This window comes from Ochotona curzoniae, unplaced genomic scaffold (assembly GCF_017591425.1).
Source record: "Ochotona curzoniae isolate NIBS_2020 unplaced genomic scaffold, NIBS_Ocur_1.0 contig_3527, whole genome shotgun sequence".
NCBI classification, from domain to species: domain Eukaryota; kingdom Metazoa; phylum Chordata; class Mammalia; order Lagomorpha; family Ochotonidae; genus Ochotona; species Ochotona curzoniae.
Window position 1 is genome coordinate 862,332 of NW_024465897.1, and position 15,627 is coordinate 877,958.

The window sequence follows — 15,627 nt, forward strand, 5'->3', positions numbered from 1 at the left end:
TCGGACCTATGGGGTGGAGTCGAGAAGAAAAGGAAACTCTAGCTTAACTAACAATACCAGGGCTACCAGCTCCTGCGAGAGCAGGAAGCTGCAGAGGAACGACGCCCCAAGATGGACGATGCCGAGCAGGAACCCGTCCCTGCCGCAGCGTTCCAGCCCAGTGTCGCCGCTCCAAAGGGAGCCTCTATTCGGCGAGAGGGAAATCTAGGTTCCCTCTCAGGATCCATACGCAGTCAGCGCCGGCTTCGCGGTGCGCTCTCGTCCACGTCCACCCGCGGGCGTGAGGGGCGCAGGGCAGCCATTTTGAGACGAGACGCGCACGGAAGGAACCCTATCGGGAAGGCTGGATGCCTGGGAGCCGCCATTTTAAGATAACGCTGTACGGCGGAACGCCGCGGGCGGGGGCCGCCATGTTGGCGCCGCGTGTGGCAGATGCCATGTTTTCCGGAGCCGGCGTGGGCGCAGCCATCTTAGGCCTTGAAACCCGCGCCTTTCGCGGTAACGAGCCTCGCCCCTCCCCTCGGCTCCTACATGTTCCGGCGCCGTGCCCCGCCCCGGCCCTGCCTCCCACCCACTCCCACAGGCCCGCGGGCTTCGGCCAGGCTGCCATTTCCTCGGCGTTCGCTGCGCGCGCGCGGGCCAATACGTGTGTGTGAACGCCCTCGGGAGGCTGCGAGCATCGGCTGTGACTTAAGTCTTACCGTGGGGGCGCTCTCGCGCCCGCCTGCCCGCTGGTCTCCGATGCCGGACAGTATCCCACCTGCTTTGACGGGCCCCGTTCCCCGGCTATGGCCCCGCTATTGACTGGTGGTCCTCTTTCCCCAAGAACGCTAACACGGGAGCTGTCCTCTGAGGCTCTGGAGGACTTTATTCTTCACATGGCTTTACCCTGCCAGTAAGCTCCAGGTGAGACTGAGAGCAAGCACCCGGCCCATCCCTCTCCCCATTGTCGGAGCAGGTCACAGAGGGACGCAGGCAGGACGCTGGCAGAGTGGGACAGGACCCTGCCTTGGGTGGAGCAGGGGGTGCCGGTCGCGGGGTGCTTGGTGTCAGCCACCAGGGGCAGCGGAATGAGGTCGACAGGTGGGTAAGGGAGGGCCTTGTGCTTCATCAGATGTCCAGGGTGGGCCAGGGCTAGGGGTGCGCAGGGGCCTGGGAGAGGGAAGGGTGAGGAGTCGGGAAGAGGGCAGCTCAGAGCAGTGCACAGAAAAACTTTTTCTCCCGGAAGGGGTTCTCCGAAGTGGGCACGGGAGTGATGAGGGGGTCTTCACAGGCATGGGCGTCACAGTAAGTCATCAGGTCGGCGGCCGCTTTGGACACCTGGGAGGCAGCCAGAGGGTAGTTAGCCAGAAACCTTGAGCCTGCGGTAGCCTCCCTCCCCATGGGTCTCCCTGGAGACCTCTTCCCCACAGAGTCCAGGAGACACACTCTTCCTAGGGTCTCCTTAACTTAAGGCAGGAAAGCATCCAAAGCCTGGCCCACTAATGCTAATGAGAGCCGGGTCCCACCCACCTTTATCCGGCACAAACTGGCCTCGATCTTAAGCTGCTCCACCATCTTGCGGGCTTGTCCAATACTCATGGTGCTATTCACAGGGGTGTCCCCTTTCATCCTGGAGCAGGGAAGGACAGCTCAGCGCACAGTCTCAACCAAAGACTCTTCCGCCCTGCCACCCTGTACCCGTGCCCCTGTTGGCCTTACCATCTTCCTGTAGCCTGCTGGACCCATCCCTGTCTTCCTCCCCAAATTCGCCCTTTGCCTGGGCCATGAAGCAGCGAACATTGCCCAGATGGTTTAGGGCTCTTCACTCCTTGGAGCCATATGTGTTCGCAACTCCAAAACCTTCGACCAGGAAAAGCCCCACCCTGATGAGGAGGGCACATCATCCCCCAGCGCTCCAACAGGAGGAAAAAAAAAACCAGCTTCTTTTTACTCACCTGCTGTGACAGGCAGCAGCAGCAGCCCTGGAGTGGAGGGTGGAGGGGGGGACACCAAAACCTTCTGCCTCAGATGTGTGCCCCACCCTTCAAGGAGCTGCCGCTGGAAGGAGCCGACACAGAAGCCACTAAGACTGAAGGCTGCTGGGGAGGTTTAGGCCAGGGGTCGAGAGGGGTGCTGGGCTCCGTTTCTGTGGCTCCAGCACTGCCCAGATGGCTGGTACCTGAAGGATGAAGGATGCTGGAAGGAGCTGTTCAGAGCCTGGAGCATACCAATTGCCTGGCCAGTGGGGGAGCCGGGCTGCCGCCCCGCATCCTCTGCGCACAACCCCCCCCCCACTCACACTGTTCCTGGCTCATTGCGTGCCCATCCCCCATTGCAGGCATCCTGAGTCTGGGCTAGAGCGCTTCCCAAAGGAGCTGAAAGAGACAGACCCCACGTTCCCCCTCTTCCCAGTGGATGGTCTGGACCTGGGACAGCTCCTGCAGTCCCCGCTGGCTGCCAGGGACCCTGCTCATTTGGAAATCTGACATCAGCTGGGCAGTTGCCCCCCCCCTTCCTTTCCTCCCCCTACCCTGACACAGCACTTTGCCCCTGAGTCTCCGTTTCGCTCCCAGGGACCCTCCATTCCCCATAGCCAGGAAAATGTGATGCACTACAGGTGATCAGCATAGCTCACCACTTGGTGTTCCAGCCACAAGTGACAGACCCGGGGCCGGCAAAGGAGTGCGAGCAAGGAGAGGCCCACAGGAATGGCTGACCAAAGAGGAGGGGCTGCAGGAAAAGGAGATCAGACCAAAGGATCCAACAAAGAAGAGGTAAGGGGCTTTGTGGGGGGACAGTCAGGGGACACATTCTGGAAATAGGCTTCCTGGGGGGGATGTGGGAGCAAGGGCGGGGGTGGGGGGTGCAGCCCGGGCTGCGAGGTGAGTGTTGGTTTGAAGAAATGCCGACATTTTGATTAATCAGCTCCTTCACCCGTGGTGGACTGGCCTTTTCCCTGAAGGACTGTCTAGTGACCAGAAAGGTACAAGATTGAAAAGGCCAACTGTGTAGACCTGGTGTAGACAATGTGCTGTGGGCATCCTGAGGAAAGGGTATCCAGCAAGGGTCAGGGGAGGTGGATGGTGCATCCTGAAAACCAGAGGCCTGACCTGAGACACAGAGCCCTCGCCTTGCAGGCTTAGACGCCCACCGGTCCAGGGATGGTGGGGGACAAAAATCAGTGCCGATTGGACACTCACTCACTTGGCCGTCTCTATCCTTCCAACCCCCTTAACTTGCAGCTTCGGCTTTGGGGCCTCATGGCCTATGGGCGGAGGGGACGCAGCTGAGTCAGAGCATGCCCCGGGAGGAGGTGCCATTCCTGTGGTCTGGTACCAGGCTGCAGGGGAGGGACAGTGGAGAGCACTAGGGGGTGGACCCCACGTAGCAGTGGCCACGCCTCATTCCCTGGACGAGGCCCCGCCTTCTCAGACTGCAAGGGGCGGAGCTTCCCCGGGACCCGGAAACCCTTTCCCACGGTTGCTGGGTAGCACGCAAGGCTGGTGAGTCCATAGTGCTGCAGCTGGCGGCCAGCTGGTTTCCATGGAGGCACGGTTAGGTGGGGGTTCCTGGTGCCCGTCAAGCAGTGCGATGGGGGCAGTATGCAGGGCTGCCGGCCACTCTGCCTGGTGGCGTGGGGGCACAGCCTTGCAGGGAGCCAGTGCAGCTCCCCAGAGAGGAGACACTGGGTTGATTGGCAGTTGCTACTGGTCTTAGGCTGCTGGTATTGTTGCCAGCTTTGCGAGCCTGGGCAAGTCGCACGTGCGCTCCTGCGCTCTGTGCAATGCCTGGCGCTGTGAGTTCCCGCGTCATCGTGTGTATGTATATAAAGCCGCTTTGGAACAGTGCACAGCGCACCTTCTGCGCGGGCTAAATTTGTCATGAATACCCAAGTGGTTTGTTTGAGAAGCACCGGCCTTTGGAGTAAAGACATGTGAAGCAGTGGTTTTACTTTATTTGGCTGACTGTAACTCCGCAAAACGAGACCAGGAAGCTTTTTTTTTTTTTTTAAGATTTATTTATTTTTTGGGCACGGCATGGTGGTCTAACGGCTAAAATCCTTGCCTTGACCGCGCCGGGGTCCCAGATGGTTGCCAGTTCTGATCCCGGCTGCTCCACTTCCCATCCAGTTCCCTGCTTGTGGCCTGGGAAAGCAATTGAGGATGGTCCAAAGCCTTGGGACCCTGCACCCACATGGGAGACCTGGGGGAAGTTCATGGCTCCTGGCTTTGGATCAGCTCAGCTCCGGCCGTTGTGGTCACTTGGAGAGTGAATCATCAGATGGAAGATCTTCCTCTCTGTCTCTCCTCCTCTTTGTATATCTGACTTTGCAATAAAATAAGTACAAAATAAAAATAAATAAGTATTTATTAAGTAGTATTTATTAATAAGTATTTATTAAGTAGTATTTATTAATAAGTATTTATTTATTTTTATTGGAAAAACAGGTATACAGAGAGGAGGAGAGACAGAGAGAAAGATCTTCATCTGGTGATTCACTCTCCAAGTGACCACAACGGCCGGAGCTGAGCCAAACCGAACCCAGGAGTCAGGAACTTCTTCCCATTCTCCCATACAGGTGCAGGGTCCCAGGGCTTTGGACTTCCTCGACTGCCTTCCCAGGCCACAAGCAGGGAGCTGGATGGGAAGTGGAGCAACCGCTATTAGACCCGATGCACATATGGGATCCTGGCACATGCAAGGCGAGGACTTTAGGCACTAGGCTTCCACACTGGGCCCCCAGTACCCTTTTTTTGTCCCCCATCTCCTTGAAGAAGAGAGCCATTCTTCCTCTCTCATTCCAGGAGCCTTCAGCCTCTTCATCTCATGGCCAGGGGTGGCGTCCATGTGGCAGAGCAGCCAAGAACTCGAGGCCTGAGCCTGGAACCAGACCCCCTGCTCTCGCCGCCATGGCCAACGAGCCGCTCCTGCCCGCCTTCCTGTGGGCCCAGGAGGTGGGCCACGTGCTGGCGGGCCGTGCCCGCAGGCTGCTGCTACAGTTTGGGGTACTCTTCTGCACCATCCTGCTCCTGCTTTGGGTGTCCGTGTTTCTGTACGGCTCCTTCTATTACTCCTACATGCCGACGGTCAGCCACCTCAGCCCTGTGCACTTCTACTACAGGTGAGGGGAGCGCCCAGGAGACAGCTGCCGCAGGGGCCCTGGGAGGGGACCTGGTCAGCCACTTCCTTTCCCTGCAAGGAACCCTGAGCCTGATGTTCTGGAGGGCGTTGCACCTCTCAGCCCCAGGCCGGAGCGGTGTGAGGCAGTGCAGCTCCTGTTTACCCGTGCTGATGGACTGTAACTCAAAAGCAGGCTCTCGTTTGAGGAGCAATTCTGTGTGGATTGGATCAGACCTCTTTCCAGGCCACTGTTCACTTCTGCGCGTCTCAGAATTGATGTGGCTTTCAGCAGAGGAGGTCTTGGGAAGGCAGCATGCCAAGCAGCCCCCTGCCTTGGGCATGCTGTACTAATGCATGGCCCCTTGGTTCCTTGCCACTGCCCAGATCTCCCATGGCCGTGGGATGAACCAGCAGATGAGAAGAGCGTTGTTGTCAGTGGCCTCCTGTCATCTTTTCCCTTGCCCTCTGTCTGTGTTCCTGAACTGTAATTTCGAAGAGTTTCTTCGGCTTTTAGGAGGCACCTTGGGAAAGCTGTAGCCATCCCAGCCATAAGAATGTGTGTGTGATATTCCCCCGGCAGGTGCTGCCATCTGGCCCTGAGTTGAGGGGTTCTTTAGAAATACCTGCGCTGCAGCACTTAAGATGCTGCCCAGCACAGTGCTGGGGCTGCCCTCCTGTACTCCCCTCACAGTGCTGGGGCAGCCCTCCTGCACTCCCCTCACAGTGCTGGGGCTGCCCTGTCCTGCACTCCCCTCACAGTGCTGGGGCAGCCCTCCTGCACTCCCCTCACAGTGCTGGGGCTGCCCTGTCCTGCACTCCCCTCACAGTGCTGGGGCAGCCCTCCTGCACTCCCCTCACAGTGCTGGGGCTGCCCTCCTGCACTCCCCTCACAGTGCTGGGGCTGCCCTGTCCTGCACTCCCCTCACAGTGCTGGGGCAGCCCTCCTGCACTCCCCTCACAGTGCTGGGGCTGCCCTGTCCTGCACTCCCCTCACAGTGCTGGGGCAGTCCCGTCCTGCACTCCCCATTCCAGTTTCCTGCTGGTTCACTCTGTGACAGGCAGCAGGCGATGAATCAAGTACTGCGGTCTCTGCCAGGCACATGGGAGACCCGGATGGGTCTGCTGACCTGGGGCTGACCTGACCCCTGGCCGTTGTGGGCTTTTGGGGGAAGGAACCAGTAGATAGAAGATCTGCCCCTTACCCCTCAACTCCCACTTCCAAGTAAGATGAAAAGAAATAAAAATGTTTAAAAACCATGTGGGAACTGGCCCTGTGCCCAGCAGATTAAACTGCTACCTGTAGGGCTGGTCTCCCATATGGTCTCTAGCTCAAGTCCCAGCTGCTCCGCTTCTGATTCAGCTCCCCGCTCACAACCTAGGAAAAGCAGCAGCAGGTGTCCCAAGCGTCTGGGCCCCTCCCACCCATGTGGGAGACCTGGGTGAAGCTGCTGGCTCTGGCCTGACGCAGCATCAGCCATCTGGGAAGTGAGCCAGCAGATGGAAGATCTTTCTGTGTGCAATTTATTTTCAAGTAAATAATGAAATTTTTAAAAGTTTTATGTATTTCTATTGAAAAGGCATATATGGAGAGGAAGAGAGATAGAGAGAAATATCTTCCATTTGCTGATTCACTCCCCAAGTGGCTGCAACTGCCAGTGCTGAGCAAATCGAAAGTCCAAAACCAAGAGCTTTCTCCATGTCTGCCACGTGGGTGCAGGGTCCCAAGGCTTTGGGCCGTCCTCGACTGCTTTCCCAGGCCACAAGCAGGGAGCTGGATGGAAAGTGGACCACCAGAACACAAACCAGTGCCCATATGTGATCCTGGCACATGCAAGGCAAGGATTTAGCCACTAGGCTACTGTGCTGGGCCCAAATAAATAAATAAATAAATAAATTTTTAAACAAATAAATAGCAATAACAAAAAAGTAGTCTGTGGATCCTTTCAGAAGTATTTTCTCAAACTTGGTCCCAGACCAGAACTACTTAAAAATAATCTGTGGGTGAGATCTTAGAATCGTTACCCTTATTAAGGTTCGCAAGTATTTTTAATTATTATTAATTTATTTGAGGGACCAGTGCAGTAGCCAGCACTGGTATCCAGTATGCGCACTGGTTTGTGCCCCAGCTGTTCCACCTCTTCTTCTGTGAATTTCTGCTGGTCAAATAAAAGTACACTTTTAAAATTTATTTATTTGATGGTACTGTATCATAAAATTATAACAATAATAAAGTGAAAAAGAAAATAATTATTTATTTGAAAGGCAGAGAGAGACCTCTCCTTGAGTGGTTTACTTCTCAAACGCCCACAGCAGCAAGACTGGGCTGGTCCAGGCTAAAGCCAGACGCTGAGAACTCAGTGCAGGTCTTTGCTGTGACCGGAACCCAGTCACTTGGGCTGTCAGCTGCTGTCACCCGGAGGACTGCGTTAGCAGGAAGGTAGGATTGGAAGTGGAACTGGGTCTCCAACTCAGGCACACCAGCACGGGGTGGACATCTTCAGCAGGGTCCTGACTGCTGCACCGAATACCAGCCCTTCAAGTGAGTCTAAAGTCGGTAAAGGGAGGGGCTTCGTTGGTGCAGTGTGTTAAGTTGCTTCTGTGGTGCCACCATTTCATGGGAGGGTTGGTTGGAGTCCCAGCTCCTCTGCTTCCAATTCAGCTTCCTATTGAATGTACCTAGGCAGGCAGCAGAAGGTCCAGGGACCTAGACCTCTGCCCCAAATATGAGAGACCAAGCTGGAGTTCCTGGCTCCTGACTTTGACCTGGCTTAGTTTTTGCAGCCATTTGGGGAGTGAACCAGCGGATGGAAGATATTTCTCTTGTTCCTCATTCCTCTCGGTTGCTTGCCCTTCCTTCCTTTTTCTTCCTTCCTTCATTCCTTCCTTCCTTCCTTTTTCTTCCTTCCTTCCTTCCTTTTTCTTTCTTCCTTCCTTCCTTTTTCTTTCTTCCTTCTTTCCTTCCTTCCTTTTAAAAACAAATAGGATTTATTTATTTTTAGGGCCCTGTCCAGTAGCCTAAGAACTAAAATCCTGCTCTTGCAGGTGCCAGGATCCCATGTGGGTGCCAGTTTGTGTCCTGGCTGCTCTGCTTCCTGTCCAGCTCCCTGCTTGTGGCCTGGCAAAGCAGTCACAGATGGTCCAAAGCCTTGGCACCCATGTGGAAGACCTGGAGAGGAAGCTCCTGGCTCCTGACTTAGGATTGGCTCAGCTCCAGCCATTGTGGCCACTTAGGGAGTGAAGCAGGGGACGGAAGATCTTTCTTTCTCTCTGTAAATTTGCCTTTCCAACAAAAAAATTAAATTGTAAAAAAGAAAAAAGAAAAGTCAAATGACAAAGATCTTTTTTAAAAAATTAAAGATTTATTTTTATTGAAAGGCAGATTTTACAGAGAGAAGGAGATACAGAGAGAAAGATCTTTTGTTCTGATGGTTCATTCCCCAAATGGTCATAGTGGCCGAAGCTGAGCCTGTCTAAAGCTAGGAGTTTCCTCTTGGTCTCCCATGGGAACCCAGATGGGCCACAAGCAGGGAGCTGGATGGGAAATGGAGCAGCTGGAACATGAACTGGCGCCCACATGGAATCCCGATGCATGCAAGGCGAGGATTTCAGCCACTAGACCATCATGCCGGGCCCTGTCACTCTTTCTTCACATAAATATTAAAAAAAAAAAAACTAAAGTAAGAAAGCAGGTTCCTGTCTAAGAATGTAGCTGTAAGGGAAACGGAGGATCAGCTTGGTGTTTTCAGTCTGCTGGTTGCCTTTGTTCCCGGTGCCTGTTACGAGGGAAGGGGTTCGGGCCGGGGAGCCCCGGGGCCGACAGGTGCGCACATGGGCGGATCAGACGGGCTGTACCTCACCACAGTCATCCTTCCTTGTCACTTAGGACTGACTGCGACTCCTCCTCCCGCTCTCTGTGCTCCTTCCCCGTGGCCAATGTCTCACTGGCAAAGAGCGGACGTGACCGGGTGAGTGTGGGTGCCGGAGAAAGGGTTCCTTAGTGCTTTGATGGCTCAGATAGCAAGTCGTGAGAAAAATGAAGATTGAGGAGTGGTGCCTAAGAGGAAGCCTGTGGAGGAAAGGGAGATTGGGAAGAAAGTGAAGTGTAAGTTCAACGTGTCAGGTGCAGCAGACACTAGAAACAGTCTCGTTTCCGCCACACCAGCCGAGATATGACCTGTTTCAGCTATCTTATTGGAATAGGAAGGCACCCACTGAGGACTTGTAAATTTTGTTTTGTGAAGTCATGAAATGGTTGACAAATACGTGTGACCTATCATTCCAAAGGGTACTAGGCCAGAGGATTGGCCAGAAGCTGGTATGAGCCCAGCAAAACCTGGAAACCCTGGGAAGTGCCAGTGGAGACATGACCTTCCTTGATTAGACAAGTTGGTGGCAGCTGTGATAGGGGAAGGATCTCAACATTTAGAAAAAGCTTTTTGGTTGTCAGTAATGTGATCAGATATAATCAGTGGTGAAACTAAGAATTAAAATCCATTGAAAATTATTTATTTTAAGTGGTAATTGGGAGGAAGCTGGCTTAGAAATAGCACTGTGAAAGGAGCATGAGGGGGCCTGACACGATAGCATAGTGGTTAAGGTCCTTGCCTTGCACATGCCAGGATCCCATGTGGTTGCCGGTTCAGGTCCCTGTGGTCCTACTTCCCACCCAGCTCCCTCCTTGTGGCCTGGGAAGGCAGTCGAGGATGGCCCAAGGCCTTAGGACCCTGCACCCACGTGGGAGACCCAGAGGAGCTCCTGGCTCCTGGCTTCAGATCGGGGCAGCACTGGCCGTTGCACTCACATGGAGAGTGAACCATTGGATGGAGGATCTTCCTCTCTGTCTCTCCTCCTCTCTGTATATCTACTTTTCCAATAAAAATAAATAAATCTTTAAAAAAAAAAAAAGGAGCATGAGGGCCCAGTGTAGTAGCCTAGTAGCTAAATCCTTGCCTTGCATGAGGATCACATATGGGCACCGGTTTGTGTTCTGGTGGTCCACTTCCCATCCAGCTCCCTGCTTGTGGCCTGGGAAAGCAGTCAAGGACGGCCCAAAGCCTTGGGACCCTGCACCCACGTGGGAGACCTGGAAGAAGTTCCTGGCTTCAGATCTGATCACCTCTGTCTGTTGCAACCCCATGGGGAGTGAACCAGTAGATGGAAGACCTTTCTCTCTGTGTCTCCTCTCTGTAAAATCTGCATTTCCAATTTAAAAAAGAAATTAATATTTATGCAAAAGGAAGAACATGAGCTACTGCATCTCGGGTCCCCTGGGGCTGTTAGCACACTGGCCTCCCCTGGACAGTGCAAGTAGCCTAGGAGACTTGTGTCCTGTGACCTCCTCCAGTCGAATGACCATGTTTTCAGACACTGTCAGGAAAACTGTCACGTGGTATAGCTGTGTCCCACCCAGGGGTCGTTCAGACTAGTCAGGGAGACGTTGAGCGTGGCAGAAGGAGCCGCAGCGGTGCCGCTCAGGAAAGGAAACAGCTGGACAGCGTGTGCTGTGGAGGCTGACTCGGGGCACGCCTCAAGTGGAGGTTTGAATCGAGGCAAGCCCCAAGGCCTCTGCACCCGGAACGATGCTTGCAAGTGTGTGGCTGCCCGGTGTGCAGATCTAGTGTGGACACAGACAGCCTCATGGCCAGTGAGCCTGCAGCACGAGCACGGAGGGCAAAGGTGAAGGGCGAGGAGAAATCTGCCGCTCGTCTGCCGTCATTAGAAGAGGCTGAACATTGTGTTCAAGGCAGGTAGACAGTTTCTTAATGAAATGCTCTATCTACCCTGTAGGGAAAGCCTTACTAGAGGCAGAAGATGTGGCTTTGGTTCTCAAGGAGCTCACCAGATGAATATCAAACAAAACCTAAAAACTGGGACAGGTGCTATGGTGCAGTAGTCTGAACCACCACTTGCCGTGGCAGCATCCCATACACAAGTGTCTGTCCGAGTTCTGGCTGCTCCACTCCCACTCCCACTTTGTGCTAGTGTACCCACGTGGGAGACCAGGACAGAGCTCTTGGCTCCTGGCTGCAGCCTCGTCCAGGCTGTCGTGACCATTTGGGGGAGTGAATAAGCATAGGGAATATCCTGTCACCGTGTCTTTCAAATAAAGAAATCTTTAAAAGAGAACAAAACAAAAACACCTTTGCACTGCATGTATTTGCATGCGAAGTAAGCAGTGAAGTGCAACAGCGCAGAGCACGGAGGCAGAGCTGCCGGGAGAGCACGTGAGGACGCGGTCTGTGTAGTCTGCACTGTTGGGAGACTGCGGCATCGAGGTAGATCTGGCAAGGCGGGGAGGAGTGTGTCGGGGAGGGGAGACTCCTTCCACCAGCAGACAGCCGGGATGAAGGCAGACGCTCACCCGCAGACTCTGCAGTTAGAATCTGCGGATCACCGTGAAGGACAGGATAGAAACTTCCCATGTTAACCTACCAGGTTTTTAAAACAACAGCGGCATTGTTCAGATATACTTCGCATTCTTATAGAATGTAGAGTTCAGATGCTGCTAATATGTTAATAGTTGTACAGCCATGTCCACAGTCAGTTTTGGAATATTTTCACCACCGCAGGAAGAAAGAAACCCTGTGTTTGGTAGGCAGCAGGCAAGCACTCTCACCCCCTTCACGCGGTAGCGAGAGGCTGGCCTATTTGAGCATTTCAGAGGGGTCATGGGGCAGCTCGTTTGGAATCATCTGGCCTCCACAAAGGACAGGGAATTTCAAAATCTGTTTTCCCCTCCAGAAATAGTTCAGATTGAAAACATCAATCTCTGTATTTGTGTGCATAAAACCATGTATGCAATATCTAAACCGTGGGTGGATGTGTTTATGTACACACACACACACACACACACACACACACACACACACATCTATCCATGTATTTCAACCTTTGCCTTAGTGATGACCACTCAAACTGTCCCCGTGACCAGATGCCGATGTTGGAGGTGATTCCTGATGGGCGAGGAGGTGAGGGTGGTGTGTTTCAGCTTTATTTTCCTGCCCATTCCCTCTTGAGTTTAAAAGCGTTGCCCCACCCCTGCCATTCTTATATACCACGCTGGAGGGGGTCATGCTGTCACACAAGACTCGTTCAATGAAAGGATTAGAAGTCAGGAGTGGTCAGGGCCGACCAGGGGGCACGTGTGGGGGCCAGTTGTTGGCGTCATAGGGTGGATCCCAGCGAAGACTCCTCAGCTGTGAGTCTCGGGGTTCTACCCACAGTACCGAGCTGCGGACACAGGATGACAAGGGGATCTGGAACCGGGACGATTCCGCGAGAACTGGCTAGGGAGACGATGAGCACTGTCTGCGCTTGTTTAATTAATAATGTAAGCAAGGGCAGGCTGGGCCCAGAGGGACGGCCTCGCTGCCACACAGGCCCAAGTCACAGATGGCCCAGTTGGCAAGATGCAGTTCACTTCTGGAAAAGAAACGGCGCCCAGCCGGTCTCAGAGTGGTGCAGCAAGGCTGGGGAAACAAGGGGGTCCTAAAGGCCAACCACCGTTAGGGGGCAGCACCTTCTTGGGCACGGCGCATGGAGAGGCTAACCAGGGCATGTGGAGCAGAGCGCGTTAGGACTGAGAGAGAAGTGAGACAGGAAAAGGAAAGGGTTTTTTGTTGTTGTGTTTTGTTTCAAAAAATGCCGGGGACTACCTGGGACAGGTGCTGATGTACGGACAGCCGTACCGAGTGACCTTGGAATTGGAACTGCCAGAGTCACCCGTGAATCAGGATTTGGGCATGTTCCTGGTCACCGTGTCCTGTTATACCAGGGGCGGCCGAGTCATCTCCACGTCCTCACGCTCGGTAAGTGTCCAAGGCCCATCTGGGAAGGTGAGGGAGATGACAGCAGAGCAGAAAATCCCGGTGGAGCTTCTGGGGACAATCCTCCTGGGCTCTGAGGGCAGAGACCCAGCAGGAGAAGGGACAAGGAATGAACTCAACAAACCTCTGTCGTTTGCCAACCTCCCACAGTGACTGGGGAGCACAGTTGACTTGGGGTTCAAGTACAAAGAGTGGGGCTGCTCTCAGAAGACCTGCGCTTGTATCCTCAAAAGCTGCAGGACCAGTGACCTCATTAGACAGAAAATACTAGTTACTGGCTCGTGGCAAGACTACTTTAGATTGAGTGAGGAAAAGAAAGTTCTTACCAGCGCATAGTTCAGGCAGTGTCTGATTCCATTCTTAGATGAAGTGTCAGTAGGACCATGGAAGGACTGACTGTGGGGCAGGGGAAATTCAGACAGTGCCTTGGCTCTGCAGCGCCCTCCTTGGTTGTAGAACTACTTGCAAGGAGATAGGGCGCACCCTAGGGAGGCTTCATGAAAGGGGGGTGTGGGGGGCACTCTGTTGGAGTGGGAAAGTGTGATTGTGCAGGGGTTACAGTTGGGATGCTTGAGTTAAGGCTCGGGTGGAGGAGAAGTCAGGAAATGGAGGTGAGAGAGCAGCGGGGCTTGGTGAGAGGGCCATCTCTATAGATGTCTGGGGATGGACGAGAGGTGAGTCAGACCCTGGGAATCAGGGACACCTGTGCCACTCTCCCATCCTGGCCCACCAGGTGATGTTGCATTATCGCTCAGAGCTGCTCCAGATGCTGGACACGCTGGTCTTCTCCAGCCTCCTGCTGTTTGGCTTTGCTGAACAGAAGCAGCTGCTAGAGGTGGAGCTGTACGCCGACTATAGAGAGAACTCGGTATGTGAGCTGAAGGGCGACAGTGGGGAGTCGGGAGGGGGCGCAGCCCTTCTACCTGGGAGCCTCAGGATTCAGTCGGGAGGACAGCGGAGAGACCGTGAGCAGGTGGCAGAGCGGGCTGGGACAAGCAACAGTGGGAGAATCCCAGAGTGAGCACTGCTCCCACCCCCGCCCCCTGCAGTACGTGCCGACCACCGGCGCGGTCATCGAGATCCACAGCAAACGCATCCAGCTGTATGGCGCCTACCTCCGCATCCACGCCCATTTCACTGGGCTCAGGTGAGGAGCCACTGGAGGAGAGGACCGTCCTTGAGTGAAGACTGTTCCACGTAGAGGTGGGGTTCAAGCCCCACAGGCTCCCAGAGCAGTCATGCCTGGGGCGTGTAGAGGCCAGAGGCTCTGTGTGCTGTCAGCTACATGGGGAGCCAGAACCCCTGGGTAGGAACTCCTGTAACAAAATGTGGGCTCAGCACAAGCTGGGGGAACTCTCGAGCTGTGGGGCCTGCAACCCAGGGGATGCTGAACCTTTGTCAGGGCTGCAGCAGCATCTGGCAGCAGGAGCTGGGGAGACAGTGGCCAAGGTGACCTTTGAACTAAACTCACTCGAACTGCCCTGGAGGATGTTTCTGGGAATGAGCGAGCTGGCGTGCTCTGGTCACTGTTGCCCCTTCCCTGTGCTTGCTTCCTGCCACAGGTACTTGCTGTATAACTTCCCGATGACCTGCGCCTTCGTGGGGGTTGCCAGCAACTTCACCTTTCTCAGCGTCATCGTGCTCTTCAGCTACATGCAGTGGGTGTGGGGCGGCATCTGGCCCCGACACCGCCTCTCCTTGCAGGTCACTAGGGTCGCCGGCCCCTTGCTCTCAGCCCTTGGTGGTGTTCCCGTATGGCTGGTTGAGTGGATAGGGGCAGGTTGGTGGGGAGGGTCTGAGGTCCTGATCGGGTGGTGAGGGAAGTCAGCCCCTCGTTGCTCACCAGTGTCCTCCACAGGTTAATGTCCGAAAAAGGGATGGTTCCCGAAAGGAAGTCCAGCGGCGGGTCTGTGCGCATCTGACAGGTAAAAGCGTAGGGTGCCCGAGTTGGATGGGGCTGGGCGAGAGGCAGTGCCTGCATTATCCAGTAAGATACCCATGGCATCCAGATGTGGAGCCAAGGATTGAAGGAAAGGTTGGCCCTGCTGCTTGGCCCAGCCCTCTGGTCTAGCCTGTCCTCCACCTGCAGGGCCCGGAGGCCAAGAGGAGTCCGCCCCACTGTCGGATGTGACAGAGGAGGGCGAGGACCCCTCCGGGACAGGTATGGTACAGCAGCTCTAGTCCCATCCCTGAGGACTTCTCGGCTCCAGCCCTCAGCCCCCCACATGACCGCTTTCCCCTTCTGGCCGTAGAGGGCCAGCTGTCGGAGGAAGAGAAAGCAGAGCCACCAGCGCTGAGTGGAGAGGAGGAGCTGGAGCCCGAGGCCAGCGACGGTGAGGGCAGCCCCGCAGCAGAGCCCGGGGTGGGGCTGGCGGAGGTGGACAGATGGGCCAGACCCCGGGCAGCCTTGTAAAATCCCCCATGGGGTCGTGTTCCCCTTTCTGCTGGCCCAGGTTCAGGGTCCTGGGAAGATGCGGCTCTGCTGACCGAGGCCAACCTGCCTGCCCCTGCCCCGGAGACCCTGGGCAGCTCCGAAGCCTCGGGGGGCACCCTGCGCCAGCGCCCCACCTGCTCCAGTTCCTAGAAAGGAGGGCAGATGCCTCACATTCCAGCACCTTCCCACCTGAGCACCGTCCCCTGGTTCTCTCCCAGAATAAACTATTTTATGCCAGCTGCTTCCCCGACTCTTAGAAGTGGA

At 55.1% G+C, this 15,627-nt stretch overlaps 2 protein-coding genes across 6 annotated transcripts; one reads left to right on the forward strand and one right to left on the reverse strand.

Annotated features, from left to right (window-relative positions):
* Positions 1-596: 596 nt before the first annotated feature.
* BSCL2 (BSCL2 lipid droplet biogenesis associated, seipin) lies at positions 597-15,600 on the forward strand. 4 transcript variants are annotated; one of them, XM_040981922.1, is made up of 12 exons: positions 597-906; positions 2,556-2,756; positions 4,788-5,104; positions 8,987-9,068; positions 12,768-12,911; positions 13,663-13,797; positions 13,979-14,076; positions 14,492-14,633; positions 14,788-14,854; positions 15,019-15,090; positions 15,182-15,262; positions 15,383-15,600. In XM_040981922.1, exons 2-12 carry the CDS (start codon positions 2,691-2,693, stop codon positions 15,511-15,513), a joined length of 1,335 nt encoding a protein of 444 aa, XP_040837856.1. In that variant the 5' UTR covers positions 597-906; positions 2,556-2,690; the 3' UTR covers positions 15,514-15,600. The 4 variants fall into 4 exon arrangements, with proteins under 4 accessions (XP_040837856.1, XP_040837858.1, XP_040837857.1 ...); XM_040981924.1 differs by having other exon boundaries at positions 4,791-5,104; XM_040981923.1 differs by having other exon boundaries at positions 2,633-2,756.
* GNG3 (G protein subunit gamma 3) lies at positions 975-2,258 on the reverse strand. Of its 2 annotated transcripts, none has more exons than XM_040981929.1 (3): positions 1,938-2,258; positions 1,513-1,612; positions 975-1,320 (listed from the first exon to the last, which is right to left on the reverse strand). In XM_040981929.1, exons 2-3 carry the CDS (start codon positions 1,609-1,611, stop codon positions 1,192-1,194), a joined length of 228 nt encoding a protein of 75 aa, XP_040837863.1. In that variant the 5' UTR covers position 1,612; positions 1,938-2,258; the 3' UTR covers positions 975-1,191. The 2 variants fall into 2 exon arrangements, with proteins under 2 accessions (XP_040837863.1, XP_040837862.1); XM_040981928.1 differs by lacking the exon at positions 1,938-2,258 and adding an exon at positions 1,702-1,735.
* Positions 15,601-15,627: the final 27 nt, after the last annotated feature.

Bases quoted from the DNA above. Each gene is read 5' to 3' on its own strand.
- GNG3 (XM_040981929.1), bottom strand. From the start codon at position 1,611: ATGAAAGGGGACACCCCTGTGAATAGCACCATGAGTATTGGACAAGCC. The intron at 1,321-1,512 runs GTGGGTGGGACC...GCTGCCTCCCAG, and splicing joins CCAGTTTGTGCCGGATAAAG to GTGTCCAAAGCGGCCGCCGA.
- BSCL2 (XM_040981922.1), top strand. From the start codon at position 2,691: ATGGCTGACCAAAGAGGAGGGGCTGCAGGAAAAGGAGATCAGACCAAA. The intron at 5,105-8,986 runs GTGAGGGGAGCG...CTTGTCACTTAG, and splicing joins CCTGTGCACTTCTACTACAG to GACTGACTGCGACTCCTCCT. The intron at 9,069-12,767 runs GTGAGTGTGGGT...TACCTGGGACAG, and splicing joins CAAAGAGCGGACGTGACCGG to GTGCTGATGTACGGACAGCC.